At 41.4% G+C, this 17,179-nt stretch overlaps 1 protein-coding gene across 1 annotated transcript in view; it reads right to left on the bottom strand.

Annotated features, from left to right (window-relative positions):
• Positions 1-244: 244 nt before the first annotated feature.
• Positions 245-17,179, bottom strand: part of GAD1 (glutamate decarboxylase 1) — a 36,159-nt gene continuing 19,224 nt past the window's right edge. Inside the window, exons 6-16 of the mRNA XM_046659363.1 lie at positions 13,624-13,736; positions 12,373-12,488; positions 12,212-12,291; positions 11,933-11,987; positions 10,523-10,639; positions 9,263-9,327; positions 6,241-6,319; positions 4,983-5,132; positions 2,819-2,926; positions 1,243-1,332; positions 245-418 (exon numbers count right to left, since the gene is read on the bottom strand). Coding sequence (XP_046515319.1) covers positions 245-418; positions 1,243-1,332; positions 2,819-2,926; positions 4,983-5,132; positions 6,241-6,319; positions 9,263-9,327; positions 10,523-10,639; positions 11,933-11,987; positions 12,212-12,291; positions 12,373-12,488; positions 13,624-13,736 — 1,147 coding nt within the window. The remainder of the gene's footprint in view (positions 419-1,242; positions 1,333-2,818; positions 2,927-4,982; positions 5,133-6,240; positions 6,320-9,262; positions 9,328-10,522; positions 10,640-11,932; positions 11,988-12,211; positions 12,292-12,372; positions 12,489-13,623; positions 13,737-17,179) is intronic.

The raw sequence follows: 17,179 nt of genomic DNA, 5'->3' as shown, positions 1-17,179 counted from the left end.
GTATATATAGAGAGAGGTATATATAACTGTACATATATACTGTGTTCCTAATGTGCAACTTTTTAAAAAGAACGTTATTTCCTGCTAACTATAACAAGCTTAAGTAAGGGTTTAACAGTATTCTTCAAGATATTATATTTTCCCTCAATGAAATGGCCTGTGTGTTTCAGTAACTTACGGAGGTTGTTCTAGAGTGTCAGAGGGGAAAGGGAATTCGCATAAACTCATGTTCTACAGAGGACAATTACAGATCCTGGCCCAGTCTTTCTATCTCCTCGATGAGGAAGTCGATATCAGACTGGGTAGCAGCTGGGTTTGAGATGACCATCCGGAAGAAGTTGGCCTTGTCCCCCTGAGGCTGGTAGCCAACCATGGTCGTGCCAGACTCCATCATCAGGGCTTTAATTTTGGGAGCCACCTTGTGATAGGAAACACAAAACAAGACTGAAGACTGATATTAACACCCCTCTCTTTTTAACAAGGCAAGCCATTTCTTGGTTGGAGAAAAGAGCAATTTGCTTTTTACTATTTATATTTACACTGACACAAACGCAAAGAAATAGTTTATGTCTAGGCTTCTTCAGTGACTAATATCTAACGACTATTAAAGACTACTCAATCGTATGTTCCCTCAGAAAGTAGTGTGCGACTGAATTTGGAAAGTCAGTCATGGAACAATGGTAATAAAATAAAAAACAAAACCAAAAAACTCTCATGGGCAACAACACAAATGAGGGCTTCGGTATAATGTGGAGCCCAGGATACTGCCTGGCACATAGACTGTGCTCCACAAATTTTTGTTGAATGGTTAGATGAATGAAATATTATATAAATTAAATATAATACCAACAACTATAAATAATATGTAAACTAGATATAGAAATCAACAACTAGGATGAATCAGCATTAGAGTAGACCTGAACTTAGTAAAAGATATTTTAACACAGTTTAATATGGAATGTTCCTAGAAACATGCATATTACTCAGTTGCCCTGCATACAGCTGCTTTAATGAAGAAAACAAACCCAAGACAGGGGTACATCTTTTAGAGGCTCCCATTGTATCTGAACTACCGCAAGGGGGACAATCCAGACCCAAGAAGACTACAACAAGATGGCTCCCTACCACCCCAAGTCTTTATTTTTTATTTCTCCCCTGTTAGAAAAACACATTGGAGTGAGGACATTCTGACCAGCAAGAGAAAGTGCAGAGGGTTAGACGAGACAAGGAGAGATTCCATACCCTGTGGAGTTTTTCCCGTCGCTCAGGGCTATCCGGAACGCCCCTGAGGCTTTGTGGAATATACCAGAAACAGACGTTTGTATGCTCAGGCTGCAGAGATTTTCACAAACAAGCAAACATACAAACAAAATGGAAAATTATGAGAACTTGAGAGAAAGCTTCTTCCAAACCCCTATGCACCCTTGGTGGAAGTCTCTCAGACACACACACACACAAAGCTTCACGTCCATCTTGAAGGCAATGATACTTCTATACTAGCGAGAACAAGGCCCAGTTTATCCAATCATGTCTGGCAAGAGAGCTGTTTCCCATAACCAATTTTCTAGATGACCAAAGTTACCACCTTCAAATATTTAAATGTTAAAAAATAATTTTATTTGGGTAGTTTTAGAAAAAAGGGTATTATCCATCTTGCCATTTTGCAGTGCCTCATAAATAGAACATGCTTGAAACATAGTTTATTTTATTGATACCGAATATTTTATTGAGTTTATTATATTGATGCTGAATCTTTTCTTGATGGCTCAGGATTACCATAATGAACATTAATACTGGTTCTAAACCATAAGACAGGGCTTACTGAAATGCCCAGAACTGGTTAGTGCCCTGCTCTAAAGACTCCTATGATTCTGAGTTCTTCTGTATTCTTGCTGGAGTTATTCAGCTTCCTTCCTAGTCGCTGTTTGCCATCACTGTGCCTGCCTCTAACTGGCTTGAGATATCACATTTGTTTTTAATCTCCCAGTAGGATGTTTAAAATAGTATAAATGATCAGAGTGAGGTCCTGTGGGTAAAATGCATGAATACTGTATGATTGATTTGAACTGCTCAGTGCTCTTGCTCATTTGCTAACTCTCCAGTGTGTTCTTAATAGTTTAGGTTGCCTGATAAATGTACTAAGTTGAATGTAGGTGGTGTTATATTATACGAGGTTGTGAGTGGATTTTCTTTTATTCAACACTGGCTCCTATTTCAACTTTCTTTATCCAAAGGCAAGCTCCATTAGGGCATAGACAGTATCTGTTTGGGTCATTACTGTATAAACTAGCTCTTGGCATGGGGCAAGGCACACAGCAGACATTCAGTCAATAGTGGTATGACAAGTACTTCACTGTGCGCAATGTGGATATGAACTAAGGGCAGAGACATTTTTATCTTGCTCTCCTCCTAATGAATCTATGTGAAATAGAACTTCATTTTAGAGCCAGTCTTGGGACACAAGGATGCACTCATTCTAGAAGCTTCTTGGAACTGAGAAACTCTTTATCATGGAGGTTCAACACAATAATAAGAGACACATTCTTATGATAAAGAATGATAAAGGCTTCCGACCTGCCAAAGAAAGACCTCTTGTCTGCAAAATGCTGGCCATGTGCTACACCATTTTAGAGGAGGAAAAGTCATCCCCATGCTACGGGGAGAAAAGTTCATGGACCCAGAGGGAATTCAATGAAGAGAGCATAAGAATGAAAACTCAGAAACAGCTCCTGGCAAACGTGAGAAAATTTGGCTTCAAGAGCTTCCCTTAATAGATTTTCCAGAAATTCTGTACATATAGTCTGTGATGACAACTCACCTCACCATCAAAAACCATCTCAAATTCTTCTCTGTTTTTAATCTTAGCATAGAGGTATTCAGCCAGTTCCAAGCATTTGTTGATCTGATTTTCAAATCCCACTGTCCCCTGTTTTAAAAAAGAAGTCATGTTTGTTGGTGAGAGGTTGCATTTCCCTGAGACGGGCATTTGAAAAGGCTATGCTGTCCTTGTCTATCGGAGATATACATGGGTATTCTTGGAGATGGTTAGGAAGAACCATCTAATTGAATGTGTACAGCTTCTTCTACCTGCAATAAAAGCAAGTGTGCCAACTCTCTTTTGAAGGCACTCTAGTCTCTGGGCAGTTATTCTCAATAGGACTTTTAGCTTCCTGCTGGTTATTCATGGCCTGGACCTGAAGCCTATTTCTGGTTTGCTTTAGGACAGTGCTACTCAAAGTATTATTTATGGACCGAGGCTACTCTACAGACTGTAACTAGCTCATGACAGGATGAGTACAGAAATTGAGAGGAATCAATCAGAAACGTTTATATCAACTGACAGAGTAACTTTATGTCTACTGAATCTAATTTAAAAAATTGGTGTTTGTACTTTGTATGGTTTTTAATTTCATTTGTTTAGCAATTCATCTTTATTGTCTTGGTGTATAATAGGTTAAAAAACCCTGACTGGTTCTTCCCCACAGGTAGTCTGAGAAACACTACTTCAGAACCCACCTTCATAAGCGGTGAGTCCTGGCCAAACATGTCCCCCACACTCCCAGGCAGGCTATCTTCCACACAACTGTGTATCATCCCTTTTTGGTGACAGGCAGGCAGGAAGATGGGGAAGCCACTGGTCTCGGTACATGCCCTGAGATTGCAATAGCTCCAACTATTGACAAACTGGTTGAGCATGAGTTTCAAAAGCCAGCATGGCTGATTAATAACAGCAGTGTGGGGGTGGTTGAGTGGGTCGGTGTTAACAAGGAGAGCAGATGCACAAGGCTGGCTTGTGGATGGCGAATGGGCCTGGGCAAAGTCCAACACTGGCAAAGCAGCAGGCACTGCTAAGCACACACCCTGGCCAGTCCACTTTCTGCTTGGGAATGAAGCTCGCACCAGGATCCCACCTCAGCAACGAATTCACTATGAGCCAAACTTCCGGCAGATGGTTCAAGACGTTATGGCTAGGCAAAACCAAGACTCAAATTGCTGAGACAGACCACGTGGCTTTTATGTTTCTAAATGATAGGGCTTATTCTCTTGTTGCAATTACAGCTCCTTATATGCTTAAAATACGTCCAATTACTTTGGGGTAGAGATCAAATTGAGACTATTTCTATATTAAGATAAAATGATTTAATGAGAAAAAACCTAATAATCCATCAAATTCTTCCTACAGAAGAAATATTTGACTAGATATTTCTCTGGAAAGCCTTGTCATTTTGGTATTAGGTAGGCCCAATCTTAAACACGGAAATTATTAAAATTAACTTACAGTAGTGATATTATAAAGCTATGAAATCAAAACCACCTTTACTTGATTGCATAAAAATACTTTTGAAACAAGTAGGCAAATGGTAATCCTCTTCCTCACCCATATTTTTGGGGAAATTCCAATAGTTTGCTTTTTTTCTAGACACAGAAATGCAACCTGAAAGACTGATGGATGCAGACACATCGTGCTTCAGTCGAGCAGCAGGATTTCTCAGAATAAAGTATACATTTTCCAGAATAGTGTATAAAGTACAAATAATGGCAAAGCCATTATTTTAAATAGAACTTAAAACTTTCATGTATATCCCATGATTCGTGGCTTTATAAAGGAATTCAGGGTTCTGCACAGAATAATGCAGTAATTTTATCTTTATCTCTTTCTCTACATCTGCACTAAATAATTTCAGCATCCCTAAGGATTGCTGTGGAAGTCCTTATCTTGGCATAATTTTTAGTTCTTATAAGAGAAAGTTATAAAAAAATTTCATGCTAATTCAAATGGAAGAGATTGAACGGAGGGAAGGAGAACTTGATATAAGGAACAAAGTGATTTCATTTGCAAACAAAGAAAATACAGTTAACTCAATTCTCTAGATATTGATTACAGATAGCGAATTGTCTGTGATATATCTTTGCCTCTCTTTTGCTAGGCAGCCTGTGCAAATTACATTTCTGCTCTATTTCCTGAATTCTCTCCTTCATACCTTTGCTTTCCACATCAGCCAGAACTTGAAAATGTCCACATGGCGGCCACACTGAATTGCCTTGTCCCCAGTGTCGTAGGAGACATCATACTGCTTGTCTGGCTGGAAGAGGTATCCTGCACACATCTGGTTGCATCCTTGGAGTATACCCTATCATGAAAATCAAGACAATTGTGCATCCGTATCCACAGGTCGGACATGTGGATGGCTTTGAAACAGGGCTGGCTGGACTCGGGGCACGTGCAACCTTTCTTCTAACGTCTTTAGGAAGCCTTGCACTTGCTCTGATGTCCTACCTCTAAAACCATCCCTGGAAAAACCTTTGCCCCTTTCCCTCTGTCACCTTGATTAGAAAACGATCTTTTGTCTCAGACGCCTACAACAAGGGCCCCACTGTCCCCCTCGGGACATTTGGGAATGTGTTTGGGTATCTCAGGTTGTTTCAAAGACTGAGAAGTGCTATGGCATTTCCCCAGTGGGCAGGGGTTGTGGATACAAACTTTTCAGTGGGTGGGATAGTCTCATGCTGTCAAGAATTTTCCTCACCTAAACCTCCCCCTAAAAAGCCTTCCAGTCTTTTCCAGGGTCTCCTATGAAATAAACAGTCACTCTACTTAGAAGTGGAGTAAGGAGAGGAGTAAAGAAGTGTCTCCTACAGGCTGGAGACAGACTTTTTGGGAATGCCTCAGTGTGCAAAACTTTTACTGGAGCACAGTGCTTTCGAGGGCAGGGTCCTATTATTGGACGCTTAAAGGAGGAGATAAACCACTAATTCACTTACAGAAGCTTTTTGGTCAACATTCCTCGTTGTCCTAAGTTGACATTTGTAGTTGATGTTCCGCCTAGTTTATTTCAGCTCTTGGGACCAAAAATCATGCTAAGAACTTGAAGTATGTTCCAGTGACCACTTTGTGTCCTCACTGACGTGAGAATTGGTAGCTCACCCAATGGCTCTCACTTTTGTTTGTACTAACATGAAGGAATGGGAAATGAAGTAGTGTCCTTATCATTTCTGTCACTGAGAGGGCCTGGGCACTGAACAAGGAGGAAGGGCAGTAGAGAGCAGAGGCCAAGAGGAGGCACTGGGCTAGCTGAAGGCTAACAGATAAGGCCAAGAAAGAACAGCAGTGGCAGGCTCAGTGGGCTGTCAATCTTGTGAGTTCGTCCACAAGTACTGTAAAAGACCCCACGCTTTGCTCTCCTCATGCCTTCTAAAGGATGTGCAGGCCGCCAGCTCATCTTTGGAGGGAGTACAGACCTTTTCCTTGACGAGGATGGCAGAGCACTGCAACAGCACGCCCATCATCTTGTGAGGGTTCCAGGTGACTGAGTCGGCCCTGAAAGAAGCACGTGATAGTCTGAGGAGAAGGTACACGAGTCAGCAAGAGACAACTGTCCTCTTGAGGAAAACACCCATCACAACTCAAGTCAGTACACATTTTTGATGCTTAGTCCCCTAAATTGGCTAATTAAGTAGTAAACAAATATTTTGCAGGCAGTCTTAGGGTACTAAGTTGCAGACAGACTCTTCGAACTAACTGCTACTGATAATAGATAATATTTATGAAGAACTTATTATGTGTCCTATTGTTCTGAGAGATTTATAGGCAGTACGTCAGAATGGTGTCATGGTTAAGAACTCAGGCTTTGAAGCCAGACTGGCCAAGTCTGAATCCTAGCTCTGACATTTGCTAGCTTGGGCAAGTTACATAACTCCCCTGTGCCTCAGTTTTCCATCTGTAAAATGGGGAGAATAATGTCTACTCACAGAATTGAATAAAGGATAAAAGGAATTAATAAATACAGAATGCTAATAACTGTGCCTGGAATACTTAATTCTCACAACAATTGTATGATGTAGGGACTATTATCACCTCTATTTTAGATGGAGAAACTGAGGCACAAAAGAGTTAAATACAGCACCCAAAGTCACACAGCTGGAAGTGTTGGAGCCAAGATTCAAGTCCAGGGGAACTAACTGCAAAGCCAGTGCTCAGAACCTCTCCACCAGCCTGCCTCCCTCTAGGCAACAGACTTCAGCTTCTTTCTATCTTCCTGTTCTTATGTATAAAATGGGCTGGTGATGCTGACCTACCTACTTATGAGGTAGTGTGAAGAGTGACACCTAAACGCAAGGATCAGTTGGACACTTCTAGACTTTGACTACTTAGCAGCATTGTTTACATGCTAAATGAACATGATGTTGCCAGTTTTTAGGCTGCAATGATAGCTTAACGAGATGGTCTCCTAGCAACCACATCACTCTGTCAGACACAATTAAATGGTTAAGGAGCATACTAGCTAGGATGTTACGGAAACAACTAAGTGTAATATATGATGATTAAGACTGGGGTAAGTTGCTTCAGTAGTTTACAGACTCCTTCCCAATGGCCTGGCCCACAGCTGGACTCTGCGCTTTAATACCTATGAAGGATGTTTTCCCCAGACATAGCAATTGGTTCAGAATTATGCTGCCTCTGCTCTCCCTGGAGCTAAATCCTTGCTGTGAATTTTTAACCTCTTCATCTTGCGTAGGTCCTATAGAGGGAAAATAATTTAGTGACTATAGGGTGTGCTCTGTGTTTCAACGAGAAGAGAGAAAGGCCTGAAGTGCATTTCCCCTAAGTGCCTAATAGAGAAAAGCTTTGTGAAAGAGACCTGTGAAAAGTTATAAGAAAAGTCGAACAAATGCTTATCCCATTAAAAAGCATCAGCGTCAAGACATATTTGAAAGGTAGTGGATTTAACCAATTTTCTCATAGCTTTCATCACTGGGTCTTTAAAAAGTTATATTTAGATATCATAAACTATCTTAAAGAAAATGGTTTTCTAAACGTCGTAAAGGTCTGAAGTAAATGATTCTTTGCTGCTACAAATGGAAAATAATGAAACATACTATGGATTCAATTTCATTCAAAAGACATATGTACTTTAATATGTTAGAAAAGAAAAAGGCTAGTGCAAAATGTTTCACATTTTCCTAGACTTAAAGATGGAAAATGAAAATTGCCTGAGAAATTTGTTTGCAGTTGCACTGGCTCATCTAAACTTAGTATGTTATCCTCCAAGTTATAAAGTCATATAACTGCTTCAAAGAGTCAGTCCTACTCACTTTGACACTGGCTTTTCAACACTGACCCTGAACGGAAGAAGCACAGCAGATGGAACAAAAACTCAAGCCAGAGTCCTTGATGTGAGAAGCCACTGGTGTGCTTTCCCTGATGCCTGCTTCCCGTCCACCTCTCCAACCTCAGTCTGCTCTTACCACTCACTTTGCTCCAGCCACACCGGCGCTTTGATGGTCCTCTAACTTGTCAAGAACAGTCCTGCCTCAGGGCCTTTGCACTTGCCCTTCCCACCACCTGGAATACTCTTCCTTATATCCTTGCTTCCTGTCTCCCTTTATTCCAGTATCTGCTGAAATGTCACCTTCTCAGAAAAGCCTCTGACCACCCTGTCTCAAATAGCATGCCTTGTCACTCACTGTTATCTAACCCGGTCTTATTTTTCTCTACTGTGACCAGATTAAACATCTCTTTATTCATGGACATCTAGCCCACTGGCATGTAAGCTTCAGGAGGGTAAATCTCTTGGTTGATTCATGTACTGGATACACACTTTTTAGAAAAGTGCCCCAGATGGCTGGACTGAAGGCAGGTAACTGAGCACTCCCATCCATGCCTGCCTGGATCATGGTAGGTGCTCAGCAAATATTTGCTGAGTGAATAAACAAATCAATGTGAGTTCCTTTTGGACCAATATTTGGGAGTCAGGTCAAAATCCTATTTGGCTTAGAACACCCACTGAACTTGAACGATGAATAAGAAAATAAGTAAGTTAGGTGAGCTGAGGGTCTGCCCCCTTTCCCAGCAGTGAGCCGAATGAGAAAGCAGAGTGAAATGAATCACTGCCCCTTCCTACACCATTGGCAAACCCTCCTTTTGCCTCCAGATCCCTGCACTGCTTAGTCTCTCTCCTCTCCCACCTGGGCACCTAGCGATAACACCTATTGTCGCGCTCATCACATTGTGTGCAACTGTTCACTTGTCTTTCTAAATTGTGAACTCATTGAGGTGAGGCCTCATTTGACTGGGAAACCATTCAGTTTTGATTTCCCAGTGCCTAGTATACAATAAGTGCTCAATAAATGCCTATTGAACTAAAATGGGCTTAATCAGATTGAAATAAGATATGTGGAATCCAGGCAGGGACATCACAGACCCCGCAGTGCAGCATGTTTGATGGCCTGAATGGAAGGAGGCCCGGAGCTCAGCCCTTACCTTTCTATGCCACTGAGCTTATGGCGGTGCTTCCTGGACATGAGTAGCCCACCGCCCCAGGCAGCCTGTGGGGCAGAGAAAGGAGAGGGAGGGGGAGCGACGACGTTTAAGAATCCGAAACCAGTCACTGCACACCTCTAGTAAAACATGAGAGAGAGCGTAAACAGTGAAAAACATAAGCCTCTCCGACAAAAGGAACCCACACTGATTGTTCAACCAGTGGCAGTTGTAAATAGTCACCATTTGTCATTTCCTCTTCAAAAGTTCCTCCAGGTTAGTGTTACAGTAGCTGTGTGAGTGATACAGGTAAATCAGGTTTGAGCCTACGGTGCTAAGACCCACGGCCCAAAGCACTCTGGAAAGCCAGACACACTCCCTGAGCTCCCCCAGGAGGCTCTGGAAGTGACATGAAGGACCGGAGCCTGCCATCTGACTCTCCCCAGGGTAGATTTCTAAGGGCTCCTGAAAAACTCAGAAAGCAGCAGCTGGGCTTGGAGGTCCCACAGCAGCTCCTGCAACAGCATGACATTTTTCTGGGTACCCTGATGCATGTCAACTGAATAGCTTGGGATGCCATGGGACACGAGAACAGCCTTTGTTAGTCATTTGTTCAACAGCAGGGCAGGTTACCCCATTTTCCCCTTGTGAGAAGTTATATCCATAAGAGAACGGAGAGAGACAAAGGAAAAACACACCACATATGTGAAACCCAGCCACACATGTGAAAATGTACCTTTTGTGTTCCTGGGAAAATTTGGCACTAAATCTTAGTTGATAACACCTTCCACGTACCACCTTATTTTTCCTACATGTACCGGATACATTTTTTTTTTCTTCTCCAGAAAAGTGTCACAGATGGCTGGACTGAAGGCAGATACCTGAGTGTTCAGATTCATGGCCACTTTCTCTATGTTCGTTGTATCTTATATTTTTTTTCCCCTCTGAAATCAGTTATATTTAACTCTGTAGCCATTTGTCCAGACAAAAGTTTCCTGGAAAGGTGATGGCGACCATATTCTAGCAGGAACCACAGTAGACAGCAATTGGCCAGTAAGAAACTGGATGAGTCCCAGAGGACGTACAGGCCCGAGGTGTGGCCCCGTCACGAATGGCCAGCTGGGGGCCAGAGAAGATTGGGACTAATGTGGTGTGGAGGGAGAGCCGGTTGGGGCATTGGGAGAAGCTGGAGGCAAATCATAAAGCAGAGGTGCTTCCACCCCACCGAGTGGACTGGTTCGCGCTGTGAGTTATAGCACTTACATCGACGTGCAGCCAGAGGTTATATTTCTCGCATATATCTGCAATCTCCTGTATCGGATCAAAAGCCCCATAAACAGTTGTGCCAGCAGTTGCATTGACATAAAGAGGAACGTATCCCTAGAAGGGAAGAGAGACAGGCTGATTAGCCTTATTAGCCTTCCTCCTTTCCACTTGAAGTAGAAGAATTGTAGTAGCATTTATTTCTAACAGACATCAGCTAAGTTGGTGTGGCATCAGATACTCTATCTGAGGACATTCTTCGTTGGTTCATTCACTCATTCATTCATTTACTCAACAACTATGTTTTGAGTGACGTTTAGGTGCCAGGCCTTATAGATGCTGGAATACAGCAGTGAGCAGAACTGGCGAAGATTTACATTCTCGTGGGGAGTGACAGACAATAAACAAAATTAAATAAGCCAAATATACAGTATGTTTGACAGTGGTAAGTTCTACGGCAAATAATAAAGCAGGAAAGAGTAATAAGAAGTGTTTGGAGCGATGGGCAGGTAGCTCTGAATGTCATCTAGGTATTGTACGTTTGAGAAGCTGGGTTTTTCTAAGTGTATTGATGTAATATTTATACTGAAGCATTGTTTGGTTATTTAAAACATGTCTATATACTGTGAAAGCTGAAACATTCACTAGTAGTGGACGTGGTAAAATTTTGATGTGAACAAGAAGTAAATGAGGAAGGGGAGTGATAGGGCTAAGACAGGCTCGGGGAAATCTATGAGTCCCAGGGGTTTTTTTGATACTCAGCTCCACCTACGCTCCTTGCTCAGTCCTGGTGACATTTCCATCCATCTCCTCTACTGAGACCCCAGCAAACAACAACCGTCAGAGGAGGAGGTACAAGAATGTAACCAAAACAATGAGTTGGTAAATGGCCTGACAGCTACCTGGCAGTGTCTTGTGGATAAATCTGTTCTATGAGATTTTTTTGTTTTAATAGAATTTATTGGGGCTGGATTCACCAAGCATCATGGGCCATCTGCCAGGGCATGGAAGCACTTTGCTAAACAGAACCCTAAGCTAAAATGATATTTCTTAAAATAAGATCATACCTAACAAGTAGCAAGTGAAAACAATTAGATTGTATCTTCATCATGCTCGGTAGTGGATTTATTGAAGTACATCAAACTAATCATTTGGCACAATGAAGATAGGACAAGTGGTTTAATAACCGAATTTTTCATTTTTGAAAAAAAAAGTTGGCATTGTATAGATACAGCTTTAAAGCCAAACCATCTCATAAGTTGGAAGCAAGCAAACACCTGAGAATAGAATTTTAGAAACACAATAAAATTATCTCTTATATTATCAAAGACTTTTATTGTCTAGGGCAGAAAGAAGTTATTTCTAAAAATTTGTATTCACTAGAGTCTAGATGCACCATAGAGTACATACCTTTTGCTTGGCTTCAAGAATTTTTGCCTGTAAATCAGCTGGAATTATTTTCCCCCTGTAATTATTATAAAAGGAGAGAAATTAAAATGAAGAACCAATGAAATTGCACATAAAAAAAACTTTAGCAGCAGCAAAAAAGTAATTTAATAGGATATTCTCAACAGACCATTAGCAGCTTGGCACACTGTACTGAGTCAGTCCTTAAGCACAATAAAACAAATTTAACAGATGAACACATTTAATACATCAAGAACCTAATATTCACTCTCTCCTGCCTACCTTTCATTGCACTTTATCAAAATCACATTGTCGGTTCCAAAGCCAAGTGCAGCCCCAGCTTTCTTTATGGAATAGTGACTCTGCAACAAACAGAGGCTTGAGGTTAGAAGTTAGATGGTCTCTTGGAAAACACAATCCATGAACAGGAGCACCCAACTCACATGTTCTGAGGTGAAGAGGACCAGTTTGGGCACCGCCGCCATGCCCTTTGTCTTAACTTCCGGGAAGTACTTGTATCGAGCAGCCATGATGCTGTACATGTTGGATATAGCTCCCCCTATCAGCAAGCAGACACATTGGGAAGTGTTGAGGCTCCCTCATTATTGTTTCTAACAACAAAATATGACCTGGTGTCTCAAGAAACAAGGGAGGTCAGAGAGGGGAAGGACACTATCCCGAAAGGGTTTGCTGGCTTCCCTATTGCCAGGGCTTCCCTCTGGACCCTTTGCCCTGGGAATACAAATAATCATACTCATTACCAAAACCATCTAGGCAATTTGGCTGATTCACCTACTCCAGCGTCCATCCCACCTGAAGCCTACACAGAAATCTAAGAGGTGGCAGCAGCAGTGGCTGCAAAGAGATGGGTGAATTACAACCTTCCTGCTTCCACTTTCTGTTCAGTCTATTTACTGAACAAAGATGAATCTGTTCTCTGAGTCAGAAAGACAGAGAAAGAGAGAGAGTAATGGAGCCTACAGAAGGAAACTGTGACATTGCCTGGATACTCTCCTCAAAGAACAGCCCAACTGAGCTGACTCATTTAAGAGACCTCAAAGTTTATTAAAATAAATCCAAACTCATGCTTACTCAAATAAAGATGCAAGGAGAACTGAGGTAATTAGTTATTTCTGGCCCATACAAACTAATCACTTTTGCATCAATCACTTGGCAATTAAACAGGCAAATTCATGGTTAGCTTGTATTGCCTGGACAATTGCAATTCTTATTTCTTCTCTTCCCCTTGTACACGATCACACTGTCTCTGATGCCATCCCAAACTCCTTCCTACTTCCAAGAATATCTGTCTTTGTTTTAAAGATTCTTATTGTATCTACATCGAACTAGAGATTCAAAGTAGATATACTATTCTGATCAAATCACTCAGTCAATTGATAATCTTGATTCACTGATCCCCAGCTTAATCAAACTACTGTTAACAGGTCAGAGTTGTTTAGCATGACTTAGGTCAAGCCTTTGTTAGTTTGTACAGATTTAGGCACAGCCTTTGTTGGTTGGGACACAGAGAATCTGGCACTCTTGCTAGCCTTCACCCTGACAAAGACAGGAAGGCAGAAGTATTGAGAAATATATTTTAAGGTCATTATTCTTCATGTTTAGTGTTCTCAGGAGTCCCAAGAATCCATACTACAAACCTTGAGGAGAGTCAGGGAAAGAGAACAGAAACCTACCAGGAGAAAATATCCCATCACCATCTTTACTTGACCATCCAACTATCTCTCTCATCTTCTTAAGTGTTATTTGCTCCATGAGAACAAACACTGGTGCAATTTCATATGTAAACCTGAAAACGTGGTGAGAAAAAGAATGAAAATAAAGAAATCAAACCACTTATTTGGGGAACACACATGATTGGTTGAGTATTTGTATTTGGGTTCTAAAAAAAATTGTTCAAAACCACTAAAACAATTCATTTCCTGGAAATGCATTAAGTTACCAATCACAAAATGTCAGAAACCAGCCTGGGTTACCGAGAGAGGTGGTGGAAGTCCCTGCCTGGTGATTCTCCACCAAAAAAATAGATTCTTATCTGAATGGAATGTCATAGGTGTCGTCCACCCAGAGAAACAGAGGGAAAGAAAATGATTTTTATGGGTCCCTTTCACCTCTAAGACTGTAGGACAATTCCAATATTAATTGAAAAAATATATTCTAAGTTCTACATAAAATTGGTTTGCAGCATTTTAAAAAAACCTGTTTTATACAATCTATAAAATCCAGAGCCAAAGTCTATCTTTTAAAAACACTGTAAACATCCGAAAGCTAACTGTGAAGGTAATTGGAAATATTGACCCAGGTTTTAAAGATCTCAATATAATTATCTACATGGTTTTTCTACTGATAATCCCCAAAGACAGCTATGTTTCTGTAATTCTCTGAAGTCAATATCTGTCAAGAATAATTATAAGTGATGATTTTCTAATTACAATTATAAATATCAAGACAATGGTCAACTGGCATACACAGCCAACGGTGGGCATCAGATATCCTGGTAGGTTAGCTTTTTCTTCTAACGAACTGATTTAAAGGTAGCAAGCCATGTTCTTCTCAAAGCAATTCAAAACAGAAGCACAGTCTGGTAGACTAGTCATTGAAACAAGATCGTAGTACCAAGGATAGGGCTTAAGAGAAATCAAAGAAGGTCCATCCATAGAAAATTAAGCCAGAAAACAAAAAGCTATTTACTGACTCTGAGGCTCTTTGCCTTTCTTCTTTTCGCTCGGTCTTCTTAAGCATTAGAGTCTGTGGGCTTGGTTCAGACCATGCTTGCTGAAGAGAGATTCCTAGATTGACTCACCTGAGTGATATGGGGAGACTTTATCATTGATTAGGGTGTTTGGGCTGAATGCCAGTGCTGAGGACAAATGGCAATTCTTGCTGCCTTGATAATTTGAAAATCTATTTGCAAGGATGAGATAACAATTGTTGTACATAAGACACAGGTGAAGCTACTAAGTTTTAATCATGGAGAAAAAAAGCAATCAAATTAATCACATAGGGGTAAAAGAGGACAAAGAGATCCTGGAGGATCCTCAGGATATATCTGTTGGTAGAAGAGTTTTGTTTCCAAAAAGAATATGTTCATTTTCCTTGGACCCTTGAAATTTAGGAGAAAGACCCTTGGAAATCATGTGTTCAGTTACCATCACCTCTGGAGGTCACAATCATGCTTTGGTTCTGCTCTGAGCCCCATCACCGTAGCAACCAACACTCCCTCATGTCTGATGGCCTGATAAAGGAAGAAGAAGAGAAGGATTCCTGGTTTAGCCTGTGCTGCTGAGTGTACCAAGAGGCAAACTCATGATGTGCTTCTAACCATTCTTGAACAAATGTGTTATCAAAAGTGTCACTGATTTTTGGAAATGTTGGAATGCCAAAAATGTTTGTGTGGTGAAGAGGAACTGGTGGCAGTGTGTGTGCTGGAACTGCACAACACCCAATGAGAAGGCTCTCTGGGTTAAGGCAAGGAACAAATGGAATCATACACCGTAATATCAAAACCTTATCAAGGATTGGATGGAAGCTGAGTTGGAGTCAAGTCAGTGTTAGATGCCAGGCAGGAACCACATGGGGAAGGGTGAAGGGATGGAACTGAAAGGCCAGGGGCTTGGTCCACATCATGATTTGAATCAATTTGGGCCCCAGGTTTGCATGAATTATTGATCCTGTCTAAGGACCAGAATATGAGCATTACTCTCAGGATTAGGAGGAAGAGTCTCGAGAGTTTGATCACGAGACTATCTGATCTCATCTATTTCAATTTCCTTATCTGTACCAGGCACCCAATTCCTAAACCTTTCTTTCAGTTCTGTTCAACAAATACTTACTGAGTGACTATTCCCTGTCAAATGGCATCTTACGTACTGAGGAGACAAAGATGTTATAAGACACCATTCTCAACCTTGAGGCGGAAGCTTACTAGGATGAATTCAGCATCTTATTCTTGACCTTGGTGCATTCTGTTTGACAGACTCTGCCTGGGTTTGAAAGACTAGTTATCTCACAGCTAATACCAAGCTTATCCCAATTCATGGTCTTAGTCCTGACAACCTCTTCTGGAAGCTGGCAGATTGGTCCATAACTGTTGATCCTCAGCCAGGTCTGACAAACGGGCTAACATGGTGTTCCCTGTTCATGACGCTTCTCTGACCCTGCCTTCCCATCCTAGAATATGTTTACAACTGAGAGTCTGCCTGCACCCAAAGTCTTATAGAAGGCCTTGAAGTTCACTCTAGAGCAGTGGTTCTTAACTGGGGTCAGAGACGCCTGTGGGAATCTTAGGAAAGCTATAGTCCCTCTCTCCAGGAAGAAAATGAGGATATGCACATCATTTTGTATACAATTGTAGGAGATTCTCCTATTGCAACCTGAACTCTAAGTTAGGTACCCTTTCCCTAAATGACAGAAGAAAGCAGATAAAGTCAAGCGATCAAAGGCCAAATATGGATTCAGAAGAAGCTGGTTAAATACTAAAGCCAGAGCAGAAGATGATGTTTCAAAATCAGAGAACAAGAAATGAAACCTGCAAAAAGCTCTGAGGTGAAGCATAAGAACCAAGAACATGGGATTAGAAGTAAGGGTATAAAATAGCAGGATGGTGACACTCATGGAATGACACTAGGAGAGTTCTGAGCCTCTCTTTATGCTGAGTAGGGTAGTGAGTCAGCCCTTTTTTAGTGGTTCAACTCACCTTCCCAGTGGGATTCACTCTGAACTAAGGCAAATTAATTAAGAAGCTGTGTTTCTCTTACAGCGGAGTCTGCTGGTTGCTAACCAATATCATTTTTCCCTTGCTTCATTCAATTTTATTTAGAGTTGCAATTTACCCAGATCAAAGACTGCATTTTCCAGCTTCCCTCCCCAGGTGTGGCCATGGGACTAAGTTCTCACTAAAGGATGCTATGGAAAACGTTGTGTGGAGCTACTGAGATGGTTTCTTTAGAAGGAAAGAGTGTATTCCCCTTTTGCCCACCCACCCTTCCTCCCCTCCCTTCCTTTCTTCTTTCCTTACTCCCTTTCTCTACCAATTCCTCCTCCCTCCCTCCTTCCTGAGTTCTAGAACACATAAGTGATGGTTGGAGCTCCAGCAGCTAGCCTGCACCATGAGGTGACTCTGAGGATGAAAGCCGTGTGCCACAATATGGATCAGAAAGGCACAAGGAACCTAGATCCTTGGTGACTGCCAAACTGGGAACTTCTTTAATGAGAGAAAGAAATAATTTTCGA

Source organism: Equus quagga, chromosome 4, assembly GCF_021613505.1.
Source record: "Equus quagga isolate Etosha38 chromosome 4, UCLA_HA_Equagga_1.0, whole genome shotgun sequence".
NCBI classification, from domain to species: domain Eukaryota; kingdom Metazoa; phylum Chordata; class Mammalia; order Perissodactyla; family Equidae; genus Equus; species Equus quagga.
Note: the sequence above shows the minus strand (reverse complement) of the source record. Positions and strands in the feature narration are given on the sequence as shown.